General features: G+C 49.9%; 1 protein-coding gene across 2 annotated transcripts in view; it reads left to right on the top strand.

Moving 5' to 3' along the window:
* Positions 1 to 18,907, top strand: part of PRKCB (protein kinase C beta) — a 244,103-nt gene that overhangs the window by 130,182 nt on the left and 95,014 nt on the right. For both annotated transcript variants that reach the window (XM_074964972.1, XM_074964971.1), the window contains exons 4-5: positions 2,804 to 2,915; positions 4,969 to 5,097. In XM_074964972.1, the coding sequence (XP_074821073.1) occupies positions 2,804 to 2,915; positions 4,969 to 5,097 (241 nt within the window). The remainder of the gene's footprint in view (positions 1 to 2,803; positions 2,916 to 4,968; positions 5,098 to 18,907) is intronic.

Below are 18,907 nucleotides of genomic sequence, written 5' to 3'. Positions count from 1 at the left end.
TAAGAGGTGCTTGCTGGGAGTTGCTTGTAAAGTCTTAAGCAGTGTGGGTGCGACTGGGGGAGAACGCCACAGACCGCTAAAAGCAAACAGGAGCAGCTGGTTTTCTCAAAGGTGAAACCCGTGGTGTCACTAGCTCAGCGGCCCGTGCATGCTTCAGTTTCTGATCGGAGCGGGGGGGTTTTGGGGAACATGCAGCAATGTCAGGAAGACCACTGACATTTTGACTGAGGTTTGCCAGTTGTAAACCCCGTGTCTTCCCCGTCCCCCCCGGTCTTCCCTGGAGGGAAGCAGAGAAATGCTTCCAAGCAAACTCAACAGATTGGACAGGCGAGGAGCACTGGTTGTGAATTGCATCTCAGTGTGATGCAGCGAAGCATCCAGCTCTGGAAACAACGCTCCAGGAAAGAGTGATGCAACCCCCTGTTAAAGCCTATGGAAAGGGCGATGCAGGTGATGGCGAATTCTCTTTACACTGTAAAACGCTACAGGCTCCCAGCTGATGCTATTCAATGTAACAGGCAGAGAAAAGAAACAGAAGGAGAATGGGGTGTTCTAGGGTATGGATCTGTCTTTGTCCTGCCCAACCCCAAAGTTGCCTGCAGTTGAGTTGATGCAGGAGAAGGGGCTGGGCTCCTCTCTGGGATTCCCTGCAAAGTTCCCAGTGGTGGGAAAATTACACCCCTTCTGAGTGGCTACATCCTCCCTTTGCCTACACAGTGGAGTCTAGGAGGCAGGTGCAGTTCTTAGCAAGAGTTGTCATCGGATCTAATTTGCATTTCTGAGCATTTTAACTCCGTGGGGGACCCTGAGCTTTAGCTATCAAAACGGCGTGTGAGGCTCTTGCTCTCACCATAATAAAATTAAAGCCAGAGTTTATAAATGGCTATTGAGTGACACTTCTCCAGGATGGATTGCAGCTAAATAAAACTTACAAAGTAGGCTGGTTAATCAGGCTTCAATTACACAGGAGGATGCGGCAGCAAAAAAACCCTTCGTGCTGCCAGCACTTGCTTTTTGTTTTCCATTTACCATTGTTCTATTTTTGTTCTTGTCAACCTCTGTAATCATACAGGTTCCATACAGCAGTACCGCTGGTAGGGAAAGGGGTAATGGATACGGTGGAAAAACAAGGCACAACCATGATTGTGCTCCGTTCCTCACCCAAACGGGGGCACAGGCTGGCAACGGGCAATATTATGTGTAATGACTCAAGCTGGTTGGAAAAATTCCAGCAAAACATATTTTGTTGTTTGGATTTTCTGACTTTTGTTGAAATTGAAACATTTTGCAGGGATGGTTCTATTTTGGTGAAGCTGCAGTGAACCCAGGCAGGGCCATAACAAAACCCTGCCTGGTTTCCTCTCGCTCACCCACTTGTCTCCTTGGCAGTTCAAATGCAGGACGGCCCTAGAGCAGGGTACCCCAGCCATCCTGGGTTTAGGGAACCTACCAGGTGGACTGCCCCGGAGCCCGGGCTCTATTCCCCAGTTGGTGAGGGATAGCTCAGTGGTTTGAGCATTGGCCTGCTAAACCCAGAGTTGTGAGTTCAATCCTTGAGGGGGCCATTTAGGGATATGGGGCAAAAATTGGGGATTGGTCCTGCTTTGACCAGGGGGGTTGGACTAGATGACCTCCTGAAGTCCCTTCCAACCCGGATACTCTGATTCAAAGGTTTTGGTTTTGGTTTTCATTCCAAATTGGAACAAAACTAAACTTTGAAATGTCAGACTCCTCAGCTAAATGGAGCGACGAGCGCTACTTGTGATTTACGATGGACACGGCTGTGTCTTCCGATTGGGCTGCTGTCCTTCATAAGCATATTGCTCTCCAGCACCATCAGAACCGCCTGCAGCAGCATCCCAGCCGCTTTCGGTAATTGCAGTATCTTCGGTTCACAGAGCGCATGGGGCTTAAAGTCCAGAAAGGACCATTAGATCTTTGTCTGCCCTGCTGTATGATACAAGCCAGAGAACGTCCCCACCTACCCCTGTACTGCGTGCAATACCTTGTGTTTGGCCAACGCATAATTTCCAGGAAGGCAAGCAGCCTGGATCTGAAGCTGGCAAGAGATGGAGAATCCACCACTTCCTTTGGCAGTTTGTTTGCAGGGTTAATCGCCCTCCCTGCAACAACGTGTGCCTTATTTCTAGCTGGCATTTGTCTAGCTTCAGCTTTCAGCTTTTGGTTCGAGTTCTGCCCATCTCTGCTAGACTGAAGATCTCTTCTAGCACTGGAATTGCTGCCCAGAGTAAATGGGAGTCTCTTAGTTTGGGTGATGGGCTGTTGGGGAAAGCGGATAGTTGGCTTAAAACCCTCAAAGCACGAGAAAGAAGAGGGTTAGTTTCTTCTTCTCAGTTACGAGATTCCCTAAGAGTAGACCGGCTGCTGGCTGGCTTCAGTGCATATGGATGTTTGTTGGGTGGCTGAAGGTGGATGGAGACCTTGGACATCTTTTGCCACCTTGCTGCTAACAGCTCACTAGGCCTGGCGAGTGCGGCGTAAGAACCAGTATCCAGTAGAATGGGCTTTGTGCGGGTGCGCTGCCCAAGGGTGAATTTCACCCTCCGGGCTTCCAGGTTCAGACCTAATACATCAAATAAGTTAATTTGCTTTTCATGAAATGTGACTGGATCTTTAGGGACCTAATCCAGCTCCCGCTGGAATCAGTGGGAGTTGGATGTGTCTTTGAAGCCCTGTCTCTGCAAAGCCAGGTGGCATGTGAAATGCCAAGGGTGGGGGCTACATGCTGATATTTGATATAAGTCCATGATCTATCTTGGTCTCTCTCTTCTTTCCCTTTTAGGATCCAAGGAGCAAGCACAAATTTAAAATCCACACGTACTCCAGTCCCACCTTCTGTGACCACTGTGGCTCATTACTCTATGGTCTCATTCACCAAGGGATGAAATGTGACAGTAAGTGAAGCTCTTTGTCACGGCCATGGCTGATATAAAGGGGCAGTGCAAATCTCTGGTGGTCTGGGGCACATGCAAGGGATGAACTCCTGACCACATTGAAGTCTAAGGGCAAAATTTCCATCGACTTGGGATTTCGCTTCATGTCTCAACCTGTCTCAATGCTCCAAGCAGGATTACAGTGTATTCGGGTGAAACGCACGTTGTAGTAGACACGAGTTACTATTTGTGTGCTGCGATGCTTGCTGGGAAGGGGGCAGCCCCTGCCTCCAAGAGCTCGGGCGAGGGCTAGGTGGACGCACAGAGGGCATAGCAGAAAGGGGACTACAAATTGGGAACTTGCTTACACACATCAGTCAGGTTCCCTGTCGGTAAAATTGCACCTTCTCCTTTCCCCACCTGACTTTTCAGAAGTCTTAAAATGGGAAGGAACCTCGGACATGTGCAGGGGAGGGAGCTTTTCCCAGGTCCCGGTCAGAGAGCAGAGACCCGGGATGTGCAGGCCACCAGCACGACTGAAACGCCCGCCCTGCCCCGTACGATCATGCTCATGGTGTGTCACCCAGGTACCACCCGGTGGTCACGCCTCACTGCTGGGATGGAAGGCGGGTCAGAATGGCCTGGGGCTCTGGAAGGGGAAGAGCAGCGGAGGTCCCTGGTTGGGACTAGAAAAGATACATGGCCTAAGTCTCTCTTGATTAGTCCAGCCTTATTGGCCAGTCCTTTTTAAAAGGAGATGAGAGATTTTTCCAGCATTTTTTTTTCTTCCTCATTCCCTTTCCCCAACCCCTAGGGAGGCTGGTGTACCATCCCCAAAGTGAGGGTTACTTCCGGAGCTGGGCGGCTCAGGGACTTTGTCATGGGCTACAGGGCCATTCAACTCTAGCTCATGGGTTCAAATCCAGCTCAGTCTGGCAGTTAAAAGAGGCCCAAACCATTTAATGGTGGTTCAGCCTCCGTCATGAAACAAGCTGTGAGGCTGTACGATTCCTGGGGGGGGCGACGGGGGTTTCTGTCCCATTGGGTGCTAATCAGCCCCCTTGTCTGCCTCAACAGAGGTTGAACATTGAATGAGCCAAAGAGACTGAGCTCCCTCCTGACTCTTAGCCCTGCAGTGGAGGGCTCACGTCTATCGTCCATAGGCAAGGGACAGTGTGAAGAGTTGTGGGGACATGTGCTTTACATGGGTGCAGGGGGAGCCAGAGGGAAAACCTGTGGTAATTTCAAACCACATACTCAGAGACTGACTTCCTTATATGCTGGCTTTTAGCGCCACCCTGTGGCTGTCCCATGGTGGCGACAAAATGCCCTATGTTTTATGCAATTTCAACAGCCCCTTCTAGAAAGCATTTTCTCTGCGCTCATGCAGGTGTTGAGGTACAATAGCTAGTGGAATTCATCAGGGAGCGATGACAGATCTTTTCATCGCTCAAATGCTAACTAAGTGAATGGCGTTTCTGTTTCAATGGGGATATGCAGTAACCAATAGAACTGGCGATGAATCCCCAGCATCTGCTTAAGTGGGAAACCTGTCCGGCCGCCAGGGGGCTGAACGTGCCAATATTACGTAGTGCCGGTTTCCCCATCGAGACAGAAACTTGCTGCTTGGGGTCTGCTAATCAATTATCACTTCACGCACTCTCTCCCTGCCTGTTGACCACTGACAAATTCAACCTAATGCGTAGAATTGCACCATGGGCATTGTGGGAGAAGTCATCCCATCAGTGGATAAAAGTCCCTGTATGGTGGTTAAAGCTGACACAAAAAGCACTGCAATGTTTCTGGCCTTGATCTTGCCATGAGAGGCATGCTGGTGGATCTCTGCGCACGTGTGGAGCCCTGCTGAAGCGACCCAGCGGGACTCCACAGATCTCCAAAGATCCACAGGCAGAACCCGGGCCTGCATTAGTATTTGTACCGGATTCCCCCACAATCATGCCCATCTCACGCCCTGCTTGGTTCAGAACTTCCAGGCGAGCTAGGAGCCGACCGCGGGGAAGGTAATCTTGTGATCTCCCTGCCGTGGAGTAAGTGTTTGTTTCCTTCTGTGCAGCCTGTATGATGAATGTCCACAAACGCTGTGTGATGAACGTCCCGAGTCTATGTGGAACGGACCACACTGAGCGCAGGGGCCGGATATACATCAAGGCGGATATAGCAAAAGATGTTCTCACCGTTGTAGGTAGGTTCATGGCTCTGCTGTACAGATGCAGACTCCTCCAGTCCCTCGCTATTGTAACTTGCTGCTCTGGAAACTTGGCATAAATATCTGGTGCGTGCGAGTGCTTTTTATGGCCGGAGCATGCTGGAGCTGCTCACGTCTGTGGTAGTGCTCGTTAGTGGTGAGTTTGGGAGAAATGCCCTCTCAATTCTTTGGCTAGAACGCTGCCTCTTCTTCCTGAGCCAACCTGTTTAATAAACTGACAATTCCAAGCCTCCCCAGCCCATCTGCTGGGTCCTGCTTTTATCTCTCAGACTTAGACTGCAGGCTCTTTGGGGCAGGGATCTGTATGTTTGTACAGCACCAAACACAATGGGGCGCAGGCCTCTAAGCACTAACACAAAGCAAATAATAACAGTCTTCTGGTGCACTTGCTACTTCCCAGGGCCAACGGTGGCATGCCAAACCAACCCGTTAATGCAGGTGGGTGCTGGATCCTCCAAGCCGTGCAGGTTCATTGCGGGCTGGCTCCGCAATCACTAGACGGGGCGTATATGATCAACTAATACATAGGGAAAACTCAGGGAGGGTGGCATCTCCAGGAAGAAAACCATGAAACACCAGAGCCCCCTTGTGGTGTCTCGCACACAGGACATGTGCAAATGCAGAAGGTATGAGAGAAAGGAAAGGCATTTGGGCTCTAGAGAGGGTTATTTTCTGCCTCCAATAAATACGCTGGCTGAGACTCCATTTCTGCTAGCAGATCCCAGCCAAGCGTTTGTAAGGGATCTTGATTCCTCTGTGTATGTTAACTGCAGGAGAGACCAACTGCTGAAGAGTAGACGCCTTTAGATCTGGCCAGTGAGGAACACCTTGTCCAGCCAACAGCTGGGACCATGTTTGAGGCAGAGAGAGGAGGGGTCTGGATGGTCTGGGGGGGACAAAAGCTGACTCTGAGAACAGGGCGGGTGTTTCTCTTGAAGACTGAATGTGACTCCTGGCCCCGCTGAAAGGAAGGAGGGCTTGGCCTGGTACTAATGTCACTGCTCATGTGGCTGTTCCCAGGCTAGCTAGTCTCAGTGGCTGGGGACTATTATAAAGAAGCCTGCCCAGTTCTGTAACTGGGGCCTGTGCAGAGGGCAGGAAGCGTATAAAACTGTATTAAAGGGACAGGCCACAGCTGCTGGATCTCTCGTACAACCTTCCCCCCACCCCCGACCTCAAAGGCCAGTCTGGCCTTCGAACTATTCCATTAATATCAGACTCTCATCTTTCCGTAGCAAGGGCTGAATCCCGCTCTCTAGGCTCTCCCAACTTTCGGTGGCTCCTTTGGCAGAAATCTAGTTGACAGCTCCCTGCAGTGCAGATCTGGCTTCTGGGAGGAGATTCTGAGTTTGTGCTGCTCAGACGCTCCTTGGTCAGCGTTCAGGCTGGAGCACCCCACCTCTGGAGGCTGGATTTGAAATGGATAGATCTGGCTCCAAGGGCTCTTGTTCCGGGCTCCTCAGTTTCCTGTTTTGGGGCTTTCAGGCTGAAATGGCCACAGGCTGGCTCCAGCTAACGTAGTCTGAGTCTGAGTCGCGTTTGTGCTGGAAGACTGGGATGACACGTGTCTGAAAAGACAAACACTCTGCAGCAGTATTCCAAAGGGGAGATAATCTTCCTCTTTCCTGCTGCGGCCATGTTCTTCTCTCCTTTCACCATCCTTGCGTTCTCTTTTACCAGCGTCTGTCCCTCTGAGCGTGCAGAGAAGGGGAGTGTTGTTCTAAAACATCCAGGGAGCTCCCAGGTGTTTGAAAAAGCATCTTGAAAAAACTAAGCAATTAAAAAAATCCCTGTTGTTTTAGAGTGTATTGAGTGGGCACAGAGATGCAGGGATTCCCCCCCTACTCCCCCCACCCCGGTGTCTGAGCTGCTACATGACTGGATAACTAGGTGGGAATTCCTAAGGGTGTGTGTGAATAATTCCTATGGAATACAAAAGGAAAGGGTGCAGAAAAGATCCCCAGGAATGATTCAAGGCTGGGAAAACCTGCTTTAAAGTGAGAGACTTAAAAAGTTCAATCTATTTAGCTTGTCCAAGAGAAGGCTAAGAGGTGACTTGGTTACAGTCTACAAGTACCTCCAGGGGGAGAATATTTCTGGGAGCAGAGGCTCTTCAATCTACCAGACAAAGGCAGAACAAGATCCAATGGCTGGAAGTTGAAAGTGGAAAATTCAAACTAAAAATGGTGCCTTATTTTTAACCGTGACCATTATTAACCCGTGGGAAAACTTGGCTAGGTATGTGGTGGATTTTTTTGTCACTTGGAGTCTTTAAATCAGGGCTGGGTGCTTTCTAAAAGACCTGCTCTAGTTACAGCTGCCCGAAGTTACAGCTTTGAATCCTGGGCTAAGGTTCTCCGGCCTATGTTATACAGCAGGTCTGATTAGATGATTACACGAATAAATATTTTAATTTAAAATGTTCCATTGTTATTGAAGATGTTCAGGTTTTTGATGGAAAACCAAGGGGGGGGGGTGTTTTTCAATGAAACCATAAAATTTCAAGGAAAACTTTCAAAAAACCAAAATCTTTTTGTCACATCTCTTGCAGGAAAAATTTTCCCTTTCCCAAACAGCTGCTCAGATGCCCTGGGATGCGCCTCGTGTAAATTCCTAGATTTGACACTAGGATGGGGAGGGCTAGAACAGAGAGAAATCCTGGGTCTCACTCTCGGGAAAGCCTTTGACACCCCACCACCACCAAAATCTTTCTGAAACCCCGGCAGAACCACCATGAGGCTCTTTGAACCCTTTCGTATGGAGTTGAAGAGAGTCAGGTGCATTTGTTTCAAACGGATGGAAAGAGCGTTTTATTTCCAGCCCTTTAGGGAGGTGTCGGTGGAACCTGTCATCTCTTGGCTCCTGGAGGAAGGCTGAGCCAGGAGGGGGAGGGGGAGGTAACACCTCTGCCCAGGAATGTGGACGGAGGCTGCAGCAGGGAACCCTGCTCGGTGGGTTTAGTTTCAGTTTGGGGCTGGGTGGAGGAACACAGGGAACCCCAGGGCTGGGGTCTAAGCTCCCTGAAGGCAAGGAAATGTACTGTGTTCTCCAGCTCTTCCACACACTTAATGAGGGAGGGGAGGGGAGAGGATTTCTGCCTGCCCTGTAGGGGCTGTTAAGTGGCCTGACTTCCTGCCTTTGGTGCATGGTTTTTTGTTTTTTTTTTTAACTCTTCGGGGTCTGCTTGAGTCTCTCCAACCCCAAGCAGTGACTGTGATTAGGGAGAGGGGACCCGGGCTGGCAGAGCAAGCTTTGTGTTGTGCAGAAGCTGGGGAGCGTGCGGTACTTTATTCTGCCATCACCTGCTCTGGCACAGTTCAGCAGAAGTTTTTGTTCCCCCCGCAGCTGTTTGCTTTGAGGATAGGGTCATAGCTGCAGAGTGTGTGGTTAAGACTGCCCTGCTTCCTAGTGGGAGAGGCCTGGCAAGAAAAGCAGGAGCTCTGGTCAAGGCACAGGCTACAGCTTGTTCCGGTTGTAGGTTGAGTGTTGACCCAGGAGTACAAGAGGCTCTTGATTACTGGTTGTAATTCTCGTGGGAGGAGGGGAGCTATTTAAGTAGAGCCTTTTGATCCACACAGATAATTTATGCAGCATTGCCCAGTACAGTGTACTGACCTCTTTGAAAAGTGGTAAGGTGTTCCTTTTCCCTAAAGATCCTCACTTGAACCTGATGTAAAGGGCTAACACAAAGGCCTTGGCTTAGCAGTGTCCTGCTTCTCTGGAGTGAGGGGCAAATGTATATTTCAAAAAGATCAAGGTCCATTATCACAGAACCATATGGTTAGAAGGGACTATCTAGTCTAACCCCCTGCCAAGATGCAGGATTTGTTGGGTCTTAAACCCTCCCAGACAGATGCTGTCCAGCCTCCTTTTGAAAACCTCCAGTGAAGGAGCTTCCACGACCTCCCGAGGCGTCTGCTCCATTGGCCGACTGTTCTTACAGTTAGGAAGCTTTTCCTGAGATTTAATCTAAATCCGTCTTGCTGTAGTTTGAACCCATCTCCTCTTGTCCTGCCCTCCTTCGTGGTAGATGTGACTGGCTGGGAGGGAGATCCAGTCTGCTGAGCAGCCAAGTCAGAAAGTGTTCTCAGGAAGGGGAGGTCTGTGCCATTAAACAGGTCTCCTGAAAAATCTGCCAGTTCTCCGAGCCCCAAAAAGCTTCCTTGAAGACTCCTTGAGACCCTCGCTAGCTGTTTGGCTCTGTTCCCCCATCCCTGGGCTTCTGGGGCCTGATTTTTCAGATGTACTGAGCCCGTGCATTGGGCGCCTCTGGAATTTCCCATTGGAATGATCTTTGACAGTAAATGCCCTGTTTTCACAAAACTGAAAATTTTCAGAGAAGCTGAATTTTTTCCAAAAAACCTGGTGTGTCCAGCAGGAAGATGGAAACGCTGCCTGCCTGCCTGTGAAACTCTTGGTAATGGCTCTTCCAGGCAGGCAGGCAAGCGGAAACATTTCATTGTGGCTGTCCCCACACAGACTTCTTCTGGAAACCTTTCCCCATGAAAACGGTTGTGGTTTTGGCTTTTTCTCTTCGTTTGAGTGGAGATTTTTTTCCCCTAGAAAACACGCTGTTTTTCACAGGAAGGGATTTCCATGTTCTGCTCTCATTGCGAGTGCTCAGTCAGTCTGAAACCCCAATCCTGAATGTGGTACGATTTGTATGCCGCATTGCCCAGATGCTAACCACCCTCTGGTGAGCATTTGCGTTTAAGACGTGCCTGGCTGTTTGTCTCCACACGCGGATCCGTAGCATGGGTAGTGCAGCATGTTCCCCTCTAGGTGGCAGCACAGTCCCATAAATGGCCTGTGGCCTCTGTCATCCCAGGCAGTGCTAGGAAGAGGTTTCATCTGAGCCCTGGCGGGTGCAACCAAGAGGCTCTTGTCTCACTGGGCTGGGCATTCCTTAAGCTACCCCCAGGATGATGGACGTGCCCGTGGTGCTGAGAGCACTGGGTGCCCGCAGGGAACAGGCAGTGCTGGCATTGCTGACTTCAGGGGGCCGTGCTGGGAGATTGAGACATGAGTCGGGGGCTGGGGGTTGGGCACGGCTGCCTTATGGCTGGGATAAGAGGTGAATAATGCTGCTGGTAAGCCACTGTCCCCCGTCCCCTTCCCCTCCTGCTGAAGTCCCTTCTTTGGCCAGGATTCTGCGGAGCTCCCTTTTCAGGCATTGCTTCCTGGTTGCATCCAGGGCCAGGCAGAGCAGCCACAAACCATTAGTGGGTTGTCGGAGCATCCCCCTTCCCCCATCAATCCACGGACTGTGCGCACATCTCAGTCCCCTGCACCGTACCGCGGCCGTGACCCACTCCCACGTCCTCGCAGGGCAGGGCCAGCAGTGCTCGTGTGTGAGATGAAAGCCATCCTCTCCCGGCTGGACAGGGCTGTTTGTGACAGAACAGGGTCCCACGCTGTCCTACCTGGAGAGCCCTCACAGGGGGCAGCATTGGTATTAGAACACACTTTCAGAATAACAATCGTTATTGCCAGCACCCAGACACCCCGGTGATGGGCAGGGCAGAAATGTGAGACTACTCCAATGCTAAGTCGGTTTCCCAGTCCGCAGAGCGTGTCAGTCGGTACCATGCTGGAAAGTGGCCATAACTTAGCATGGGATCTGGTTGACCCTCACTGTGGCTGGGACCAGCCTGATGAGAACCCAAATCTCATTGACTTAATAAAATCAAACGCTTTTGGCAAAGGCTCAAAACTCTAAATACTTGGCAAAGCTTTACAACAATCCATGTGTCCGTGCCCCCCCCCCCCCCCCGAAACTTCCCTGAATCCAGAAACTTGCTCTTGGCTCCTTCGCAGCATTGAAGAGGCAAAGAGGGGGCAGCATCCGATCCAGGGACCAGTTGAGTCAAAGGCAGGCTTTCCACTGACTCCAGCAGGAGCTGGGTCAGGCCTTATAGACAATAATTCCCATGCAAGGCCCCTCTGAATTCATTAGCAATGTCTCCCCTTTCGTGGGTGACTCCTGTTTGCTGGTTCATGCAGGTTAATGATGCTGCCAACTTGCTGGAACATTTTTTAGATGATTTTCTTCCCTCTCTCTGTGATACCACTGTCCTTGGTGCTGCATCTCAAAATGCAATGTGCTGGGGTTGGAGAAGTGTCTTCTGTCTGCTATAATAACGTGTGTGTAATAACCATGCCCGTGGATCCAACAAATGGTCAGGCTCCTTGTCTCATGAAGGATTAAGTATTTTACATTTAAGAAAACCTAAATAGCTGTGTCTATTAGGACAGCAGCAACCGAGGGGAGTGAAGATCAACCTGGGGGTCAGCACCCTGGGTCTGCGGTTGCTGTTGCAGTTGGCTTCATAGCCTGTGTGGGTGGCAGCATCAACGTTCCTGGTTCTTTAAAGAGGGACATGAGTCTGCCTTTTTGAGAGCAGGTGTTGCTAAGGCAAATAAGCAGTGGCTTTGGATCCTAGCCTGTCTTAGTTTTGGAGCGGTCTCTCTTCTTTAAGGCAAGCAGAAATAGTTGTTTGGTCACGTGGTGTCTTCAGGAACACAAGAACAAGAGACCATTAATTGAAATTAAAAGGTGGCAAATTGAAAACCAAGAAAAGGAAAAGCTCATAATTAGACTGTGGAACTCAGTGCCACAGGAAGTTGTTCAGGCCCAAAACATACCAAGGTCCAAGAGAGATACAGGATGTGTATTTGTATAACAAGGCTCTCCGGAATGCTAATTAATGCGAGCAAAAACAATGGGAAATGATTAAACCTCCCACTTGTGAGTTTAAGTCTGTCTCTAGGTTTCATCCTCACCCGTAATAGTTAATGTGGAGGGCAGGTATGCCTAATGTGAATCTTCTTGCACCTTTCTCTGAGGCCTCTGGTGCTGGCCGCTGTTGGAAGCAGGATACTGAGCGAGACGGACCACAGCTCTGATCCGGGCTGGCAGTTCCTGTGCACTCTGCATGCTTTCTCTCTGTGGCCATGCACAGTAACGACGACAGAAATCCTCAGCAAATGTGGACAGGGAGATGTCACCAGACTGGGGCACAGCAGGGCATCCTGCCAGTTGGTGGCTATTGGATTTGCATAGCCGTGTTCTCCAGCCTATAAAGCAAAACAGCTGGTCCCCTCAGCACCCACTGTGCCACCGCCCAGTAGCAGCTAGCTGTGTCCATTGGCCGTTTCTCCTTGCTGTCCTGGTGGGTAAGCGGTTTGGAGCCCAGAAGAGGGGGAACCATTGTGCTGATAGTCCCAGCTCTACTCTTCCATTTACTCTGCTCCACCCTCCATCCTAGTGTGCCCCCGTGCCGCGCTGTCCCTCCTCCAGTGCTTCCCAAAACAGACTTCCTCTGTGAGGCCTTTCAGGGGGGACAGGCTGAAGCCTCTGGTGGCTCCCACTCCTGCTGACCCTGGGGCCATGTTGCCATCTGTAGGAGGAGCTCTCGTTGGTCTGTAAACTCCCTGCTGGCTGATGGCACTTGCTATGGGCAGCCCCGCCATGTCACTAACCTACCATACGCACTCTTCATTCTGTGTCAGCTCCCCGCCCCCTCTCTGAAAGGCAAAGAGCCCATGTAGCTAGTCAGTCCATTGCCAAGAGCATTGGTCACACACACACACACTCACTCACACACACACACCCCCCTCCCCCCCCCCCGCCATCCTCTTTCCACTGCATGTTTTGAAGCCTGAAGCAGCTCCTGCCTAGGCTGCCTCCAGCCTCAGTTTCCCCCACTTGCCCAAGTCACCATTTAGCTGAGAGAGCAAAGTTGGGACCTTCCCCACTCCCAGTCATGTCTGGCTCCATCCCCTTTGTTGGAATACACAACGCAGGTGGTGATGGAGTCTGGTCTCACCATGCAGTTGGCCTTATGCTGATCCAAAGAAACCAGGTGTCTCAGTCCCTTCCCTTCCAGCCTTCATCTGGGAAGGCAACAAGGGCTGTTATGAAATGTGAGCGCTAAGCTCTCAGTTCTAGACTAACTTTAGTGTTTGCCGATGCTGCCGACACCTCCGGGGTCGGAGATACCTGTTTCCAGGATGCACTGACACTTGAGCGATGGTTAAAGATGTTTTCCTGTGTCTGCTGTAGAAACAGCTTCCAATTAGGCCTTGTTTTCTTCTCAGAGCAGCATTTACTGGAGCGGTGACCTTTTCAGAGTGTGCACTGCTTGGGTCAGTTCAAGTCTTCATCTTCAGTCGGATAAGGATGATGCATCTCTTGCTCATCACTGGGGACAGGAAAGGCCCCTGAGGAGTGACTGGCACTTTCTAATGTGCCATACTGGGTGATCTGTTGCCGAGTGGGGAGTCTGTGGTCAGTCGCTGTCCTCCCCGTATCGGGGTTTTGGGGCAGGCCCCCTCAAATCAAGTTCTTTTTGTTCTGAACTGCTCCGTGCGGACAGCCCGGAATCGCCCTGCCAGGTGACCCTGGTGCTGAGAGAGATCCTGGCGACGGGCACTGAATAGGAACCCAGAGAGTGAGAGGGTAAAGGTGCTAGCCTGCATTCTTAGTGAATATGGCCTAGCTGAAGAGGCATGTGAGGGTGGCTTTTGGGCAGCGCATCCCGGCACGCACGCACTCAGCTGCCACTCGGTCATGAGAGCCCTGCAGTGCTAGCTGGACCCCATTTCTGATAGTGGACTCCATGCAGATGCTCCCCCACTGACCTGACCATGACACCCTCCTCTCTAAGTCCCTCCACTGCCATCTCAGACCTACACTTAAAGCCCCTCATAATCCAACCATGCCCCCATCCCGAACCTTGTCTCTTAAACAACTCCAAATTCTCCACTCCACCAGGATCCTCTGGCCATCTCCTCCCCTTCCACTCGGTGCCTCTTTCCCTGCTGCCCTCGATGTGCAGAACCATGCCCTCCTTCCTGTCAGTGCCCTCCAAAGCACCCACTTCTGTGCGGCCTTCAAGCAAGAGGTTCGTCACTGGGAAACCCAGCCCAGCAGAAACAGGTTAAAAAAAGAACTAGATATGTTCATGGAGGATAGGTTTATCAATGGTTATTAGCCAGGATGGGCAGGGAAGCAAAACAATGCTCTGAAGTGTCTCTAGCCTCTGTTTGCCAGAAGCTGGGAGTGGACAACAGGGGATGGATCACTTGATAACTGCCCTGTTCTGTTCATTCCCTCTGAAGCACCTGGCATTGGCCACTGTCAGAAGACAGGATACTGGGCTAGATGGACCATTGATCTGACCCAGTATAGCTGTTCTTAAACCATGCAGGCCGCCTCTCCCACCTCTGGAACGTGTGGTGTGCCCGGAATCCGTGTCTGTTCCAGGGGAGAGTCTGTGGCTTGGTCTGTCAAATTGCCCAGTCAAAATTCTGGGCACTCATTGTCTGAGGTATTAGAGTCAAGCCTCAAATCATGAGACTGGCTTAGAAACCACAAGTGATGGTGTTTGTTTTTGTTTTTAAACGATAAATTTTTGATTTTGTTCCCTGGTTTCTGAGCCCCCAGGGTGCCCTCTGGTCCAATTTTTAAACTTTTCTCTATAGCTGCGAGGGCTGGAAACCTGCACTTTTAAAAAAATTAAATTTGATATTTCAGGAGTTGATGCCAGGAGCTGGGGCTGGAAGGAAAACGCCAACTACGGCGAGAGTCATGATTAAATCACAAGAGCTGGCAACACTGTATTTATTTAGGCCCCAGTGAGTGGTCAGCACAGGCCTCCATGTGGGTTGTGGGCTCTTCTGCTGCAGACACCCATCTTAATGAGAACAGGTGCCTTTGTGGAAGCAGAAGGTTGTTGGTGAACAGTGCAGCACCCCTCCTTGGTGGGAGCATCTCTACTGCCAGGCAGGAACCAACAGGGCCCATGGCACAGGCTGGGATTGTGCTGCACTCGTCCAGTATAGTCACCAGGCAGTAAACCAGCATCGTCAGTACTGTAGTGGCTTTAGGGCCAGAGGGAGAGCCTGCTGCCCTGTACACTGACTGAATGAGCTAGTGCCGTCTGTTCAGGTGAGGGCAGAGTGCTGAAGGCTTTGTTGAAGTCATTCCCATATTTCCCCTGAGCGGCTTGTTCTTTCTGCTGATCTAACTGCTCCCAGCAAATCTGAGCCCCAGCTGTGGCCCACTCCAGTGTGGCCTTGCAATGCCCCAAGAACTGAGGCTTTGGTAGATTTTTATCGATATTAGAGTTGCTGGAGGAAATTGTTTTACATTAGAAAAATGGCTTTTTCTCTCCAAATCTAAATATTCATGAAAACTCTTTGCTTTGGTTGGGTTCTTCTGGACATTTTTCATTTACTGAAACCTGTTAGGTTTTTGCTTTTTTGTTTTTTCCAGGAAGTAAAAACTGCCAATTAATTATTTTGATTTTTTTTTAATTGTTAACAATTTTGGAAAAACAAAGAGTGGGTCCATTTCAAATTATCTCCAATAGCAGCAACGTTGCCGTTTGTGACATTTCTTTCATTTGTTTTAATCTGCTCTGAAATTTTTATGTTATTGGAACCAGAGGTCCCAGATCTTGTGTCTAAAATCTCATATTTCAGCCAAACTCTCTTGCGCTCCCAAAATGCATGTGCTATGAACCTGGTGCGCTTGAATCAGGCCAATTTTTAATTTGTTAACTGTGCATATAAAACAACTGAAATATGCTGCTCTTTGCCTGGGTTCCTGCTGCCATGGTACAGGAGAGGAACCAGGGTGGGGAGTAACTTCCTCCGCGGTTAGGTTGCGAGCAGGACAAGCGAGAAAGGTGTCAGTCGCTAGCATTTCTGGAGCTGTGCTAGGCCAACCGTCTGTGTCTGGAGGCTGCTGAGCCGTTGTACATACAGTCGATAGCAGCTGGAGTGTAGGCCGTTGTTGGCACGGCAGCCCTCGAGTGCCTCAGAAGCAAAAGCTCTCGCTCCTTGGTGCCAGCGGGACTTGAATGCGATAATGCATGGAACATCTCTGGGCTGTGGCTCGGCCCCCGTGCAGGGTTTACACTTCAGCAGGGCTGTCACTGTAACCAGTTGAGCTGCCTGTCCTATTTAGCTGCCCCAGCAGGGCGAGTCTTTGCATTTGTGCTGCTAATCGGCCCTTTCTGATAGGAGCAGGGCTCCATTACCGCTCCTTTCCGTGTGTAGACTTGGTGCAATTGGATAATGGGCGCACCCAGGAGGGTGGCTCTACACTGCAATCTAAGGCTTCTTAGCTGTGTTGCCTGCTAGGAAGCACAAGGATTTTCTGGCGTTCCCAGCCTAAATTCACTATTTACCGTACTGCTTTATCTAATAATATAGTTCCCTGCATAAATAAATGGCACCATCTTAGTGCTGTTGCTTTATGAAACTCCCCAGTTCTAAGTAATGATTCAGGGACAGCCAGGCTCTGAGCTGCCAGTGTGGGGAGAGATTGGAAATTCAAAGGCCAGGAAAGGCGCTCGAAACAGCTGCTGGCTGGATACTCTTAAAATGTTTAGGTTTTTTGAGGACCTGATCCTGTACGGGGCTGAGCATTCTGGTCCTAATCTGCCGAAGCACATACATAACTCTAAGTGCAGGAGCCGTCCCTTGAAATGGTGACAATGATGCGAGTTGTTTGGGGTTTGATTGGGATCCAGAGGAGGAGAGGGAAAATGGTAGTGAAAAGCAGCCTGTGCATGAAGCAGGACCCCAAGGGACAGGGAGCCAGCTGGGTGAGCAGTGACCCATTTGATTTGTTTGGTTCCCAGTAGAGCTGGTTGAAAATTTTCCAAGGGAAGCTGTTATATTGGAAAATTGGCTGAGATGAAATCGAAATGTTTTGTGGGAAATGATTTGTTTTAACTGGGTTGTTTTGCCTTTTGTTATAATATAAAAAATCAAAATGGCAAAGTTTCGATCAGGTTGTTTTGATGTTTCTGACATTTTGACTTTTCTTTCTGATTTGAGATGAGAACAAATTTTAACATGTCAGAATTTCCTGGACTGCAGAAGTCCTATTTTCTGGTTTGCTCTAGTTCTTCGCTGCATTGGGGGCATTATTAATGGCTCCTCTTTCAGCTAGTGTTAGCCTCGCTTTTTGCAAATTATAGCTAAGGAAAAACCTCCTCTTAAATTTTCAAGTTTAAGGGTTCTTCTGTTTTTGCAATGCCAGTTGTATTGTTGATATTACAGCAGTGGCTAGAACTTCAACACAGATCAGACACAGTGCGTTAAGAACACAAGAATGGCCCTGCTGGGTCAGACCAAAGGTCCAGCTAGCCCAGTATCCTGTCTTCCGACAGTGGATAATGCCAGGTCCCCCAGAGAAGACGAACAGAACAGGGAATCAAGTGATCCCACCCCTGTCGTCCACGCCCAGCTTCCGGCAGGGACAGTCAGAGCATGGGGTTAGGTACTATAGAGACATGTAGTAGAGTGAGATGGTCCCTGCCCCAAGTGCTGACAGCCTAAATAGAAAAGACAACATAGGGTGGGAGGAGAAACTTAGTGAATTTAGTTATTTGGGGGTTTAATCTAGTTCCCTGCAGTTTGGCACAGCCACTGCAGTGCTGAAAAGAACAAAGCTAGGAAACAGAAGCAGGTGGTTGAACAAGATCTTCTGGCAGTGTCGGGTTAGCAAAATAAAATTTCAAGTGATTGAAAACTGCTTTCTGCCTGCTAGAAATGATGTACGTGTGTGCATGTGTATTACCTGTGCCAGCCCCATGGCGCCAGGTGCTGTACAGACATAACCCAGAGATGGTGCCTGATGCAAAGAACTTACAATGGAATCTGAAAACATGGACCAGAGTCTATAACACTCGTTGCTCTGAGCCATCCCTTTGTGTTGCAATCTATTAGGAAGGGTGGCTGGAGCCAGCCCCTGGGCTAGCTCTAATGCTCTGTAGGGCAATAACGTTCTCTTAATGAGAGTAAAAATCCAAGCTAACTTCCTTTCTTCTAACATAACTATTGCAAATTGCGTGGAAGTGTCTGGTCAAGGTTTCAGGAGCACATAAGGACTAAATGCACGTTTGGACCTGACGATAAGTGGCTAGAAGGCAGCAGAACGTGATCTGCAGAGCACTGGCTCGCTGGGCCACTTCCAAACCTGAGAGCAGCTCTGGTCCAGCTGCTGCCATTGCCACCAACACTCGGTGCCGGGATGTTCTGCACCCCTCTGGCCCCCGTATCCGAATAGCACTGGTTTCTTTCTTCTGTGAAGTAGGCAGTGTGGGTTCCATCTGTCTATCTGAACTGATTTACAGATAGCACGCACCACAATGGGCCAGATTTACAAAGGGATTTAGGCATTTGAAGATGCCAACAGGCACCTAGTGAGATTTACAAGCTCACCCAAGTTAAGCCCCTAACTTCCACTGGCTTTCAAGAGAACTTAGGTTTGGTCTGCACTACACACTTTCTTCGGTGTGACTCTCTCTCGGTGTGAAAAATCCACATCCCCGAGCAACGTAGTTATACTGACCTTAACCTGCCATCTAGACAGTCCTGTCCCACTGACATAGTGACCGCCTCTCACGGAGGTGGAGTTATTAAGCCGACAGGAGAGCTCTCTCCTATGGGTTTAGAGCGTCTTCACCAGGCGTGTTACTGCAGTGCAGCTGCATCGGTCCATGCAGTTTGTTATAAACCAAAACTGGAATGGTAAATGTATTTAATCTCAGTTCCTGGAACACCATATGTTAGCTGATATGGAATAAAATGGGGCATCGTAAGATCTCCAGCTAAGTAGATAAGGCAGTGTATTGTGACGGGATGTATCAGCCCCACACTGGTACAGCAGGGGTTGACCCACACACCCTGGGCTCTGCTGGGTGTGCTCCAGCTGGAGGCAGGATATAAGAGCCACCAGCCCTCCGTCTGGGCTGACCACCGGCGG

The sequence above is a fragment of the Natator depressus genome, chromosome 10 (genome assembly GCF_965152275.1).
Source record: "Natator depressus isolate rNatDep1 chromosome 10, rNatDep2.hap1, whole genome shotgun sequence".
Classification (NCBI taxonomy): domain Eukaryota; kingdom Metazoa; phylum Chordata; order Testudines; family Cheloniidae; genus Natator; species Natator depressus.
This window is presented reverse-complemented; position numbering and strand designations above follow the sequence as displayed.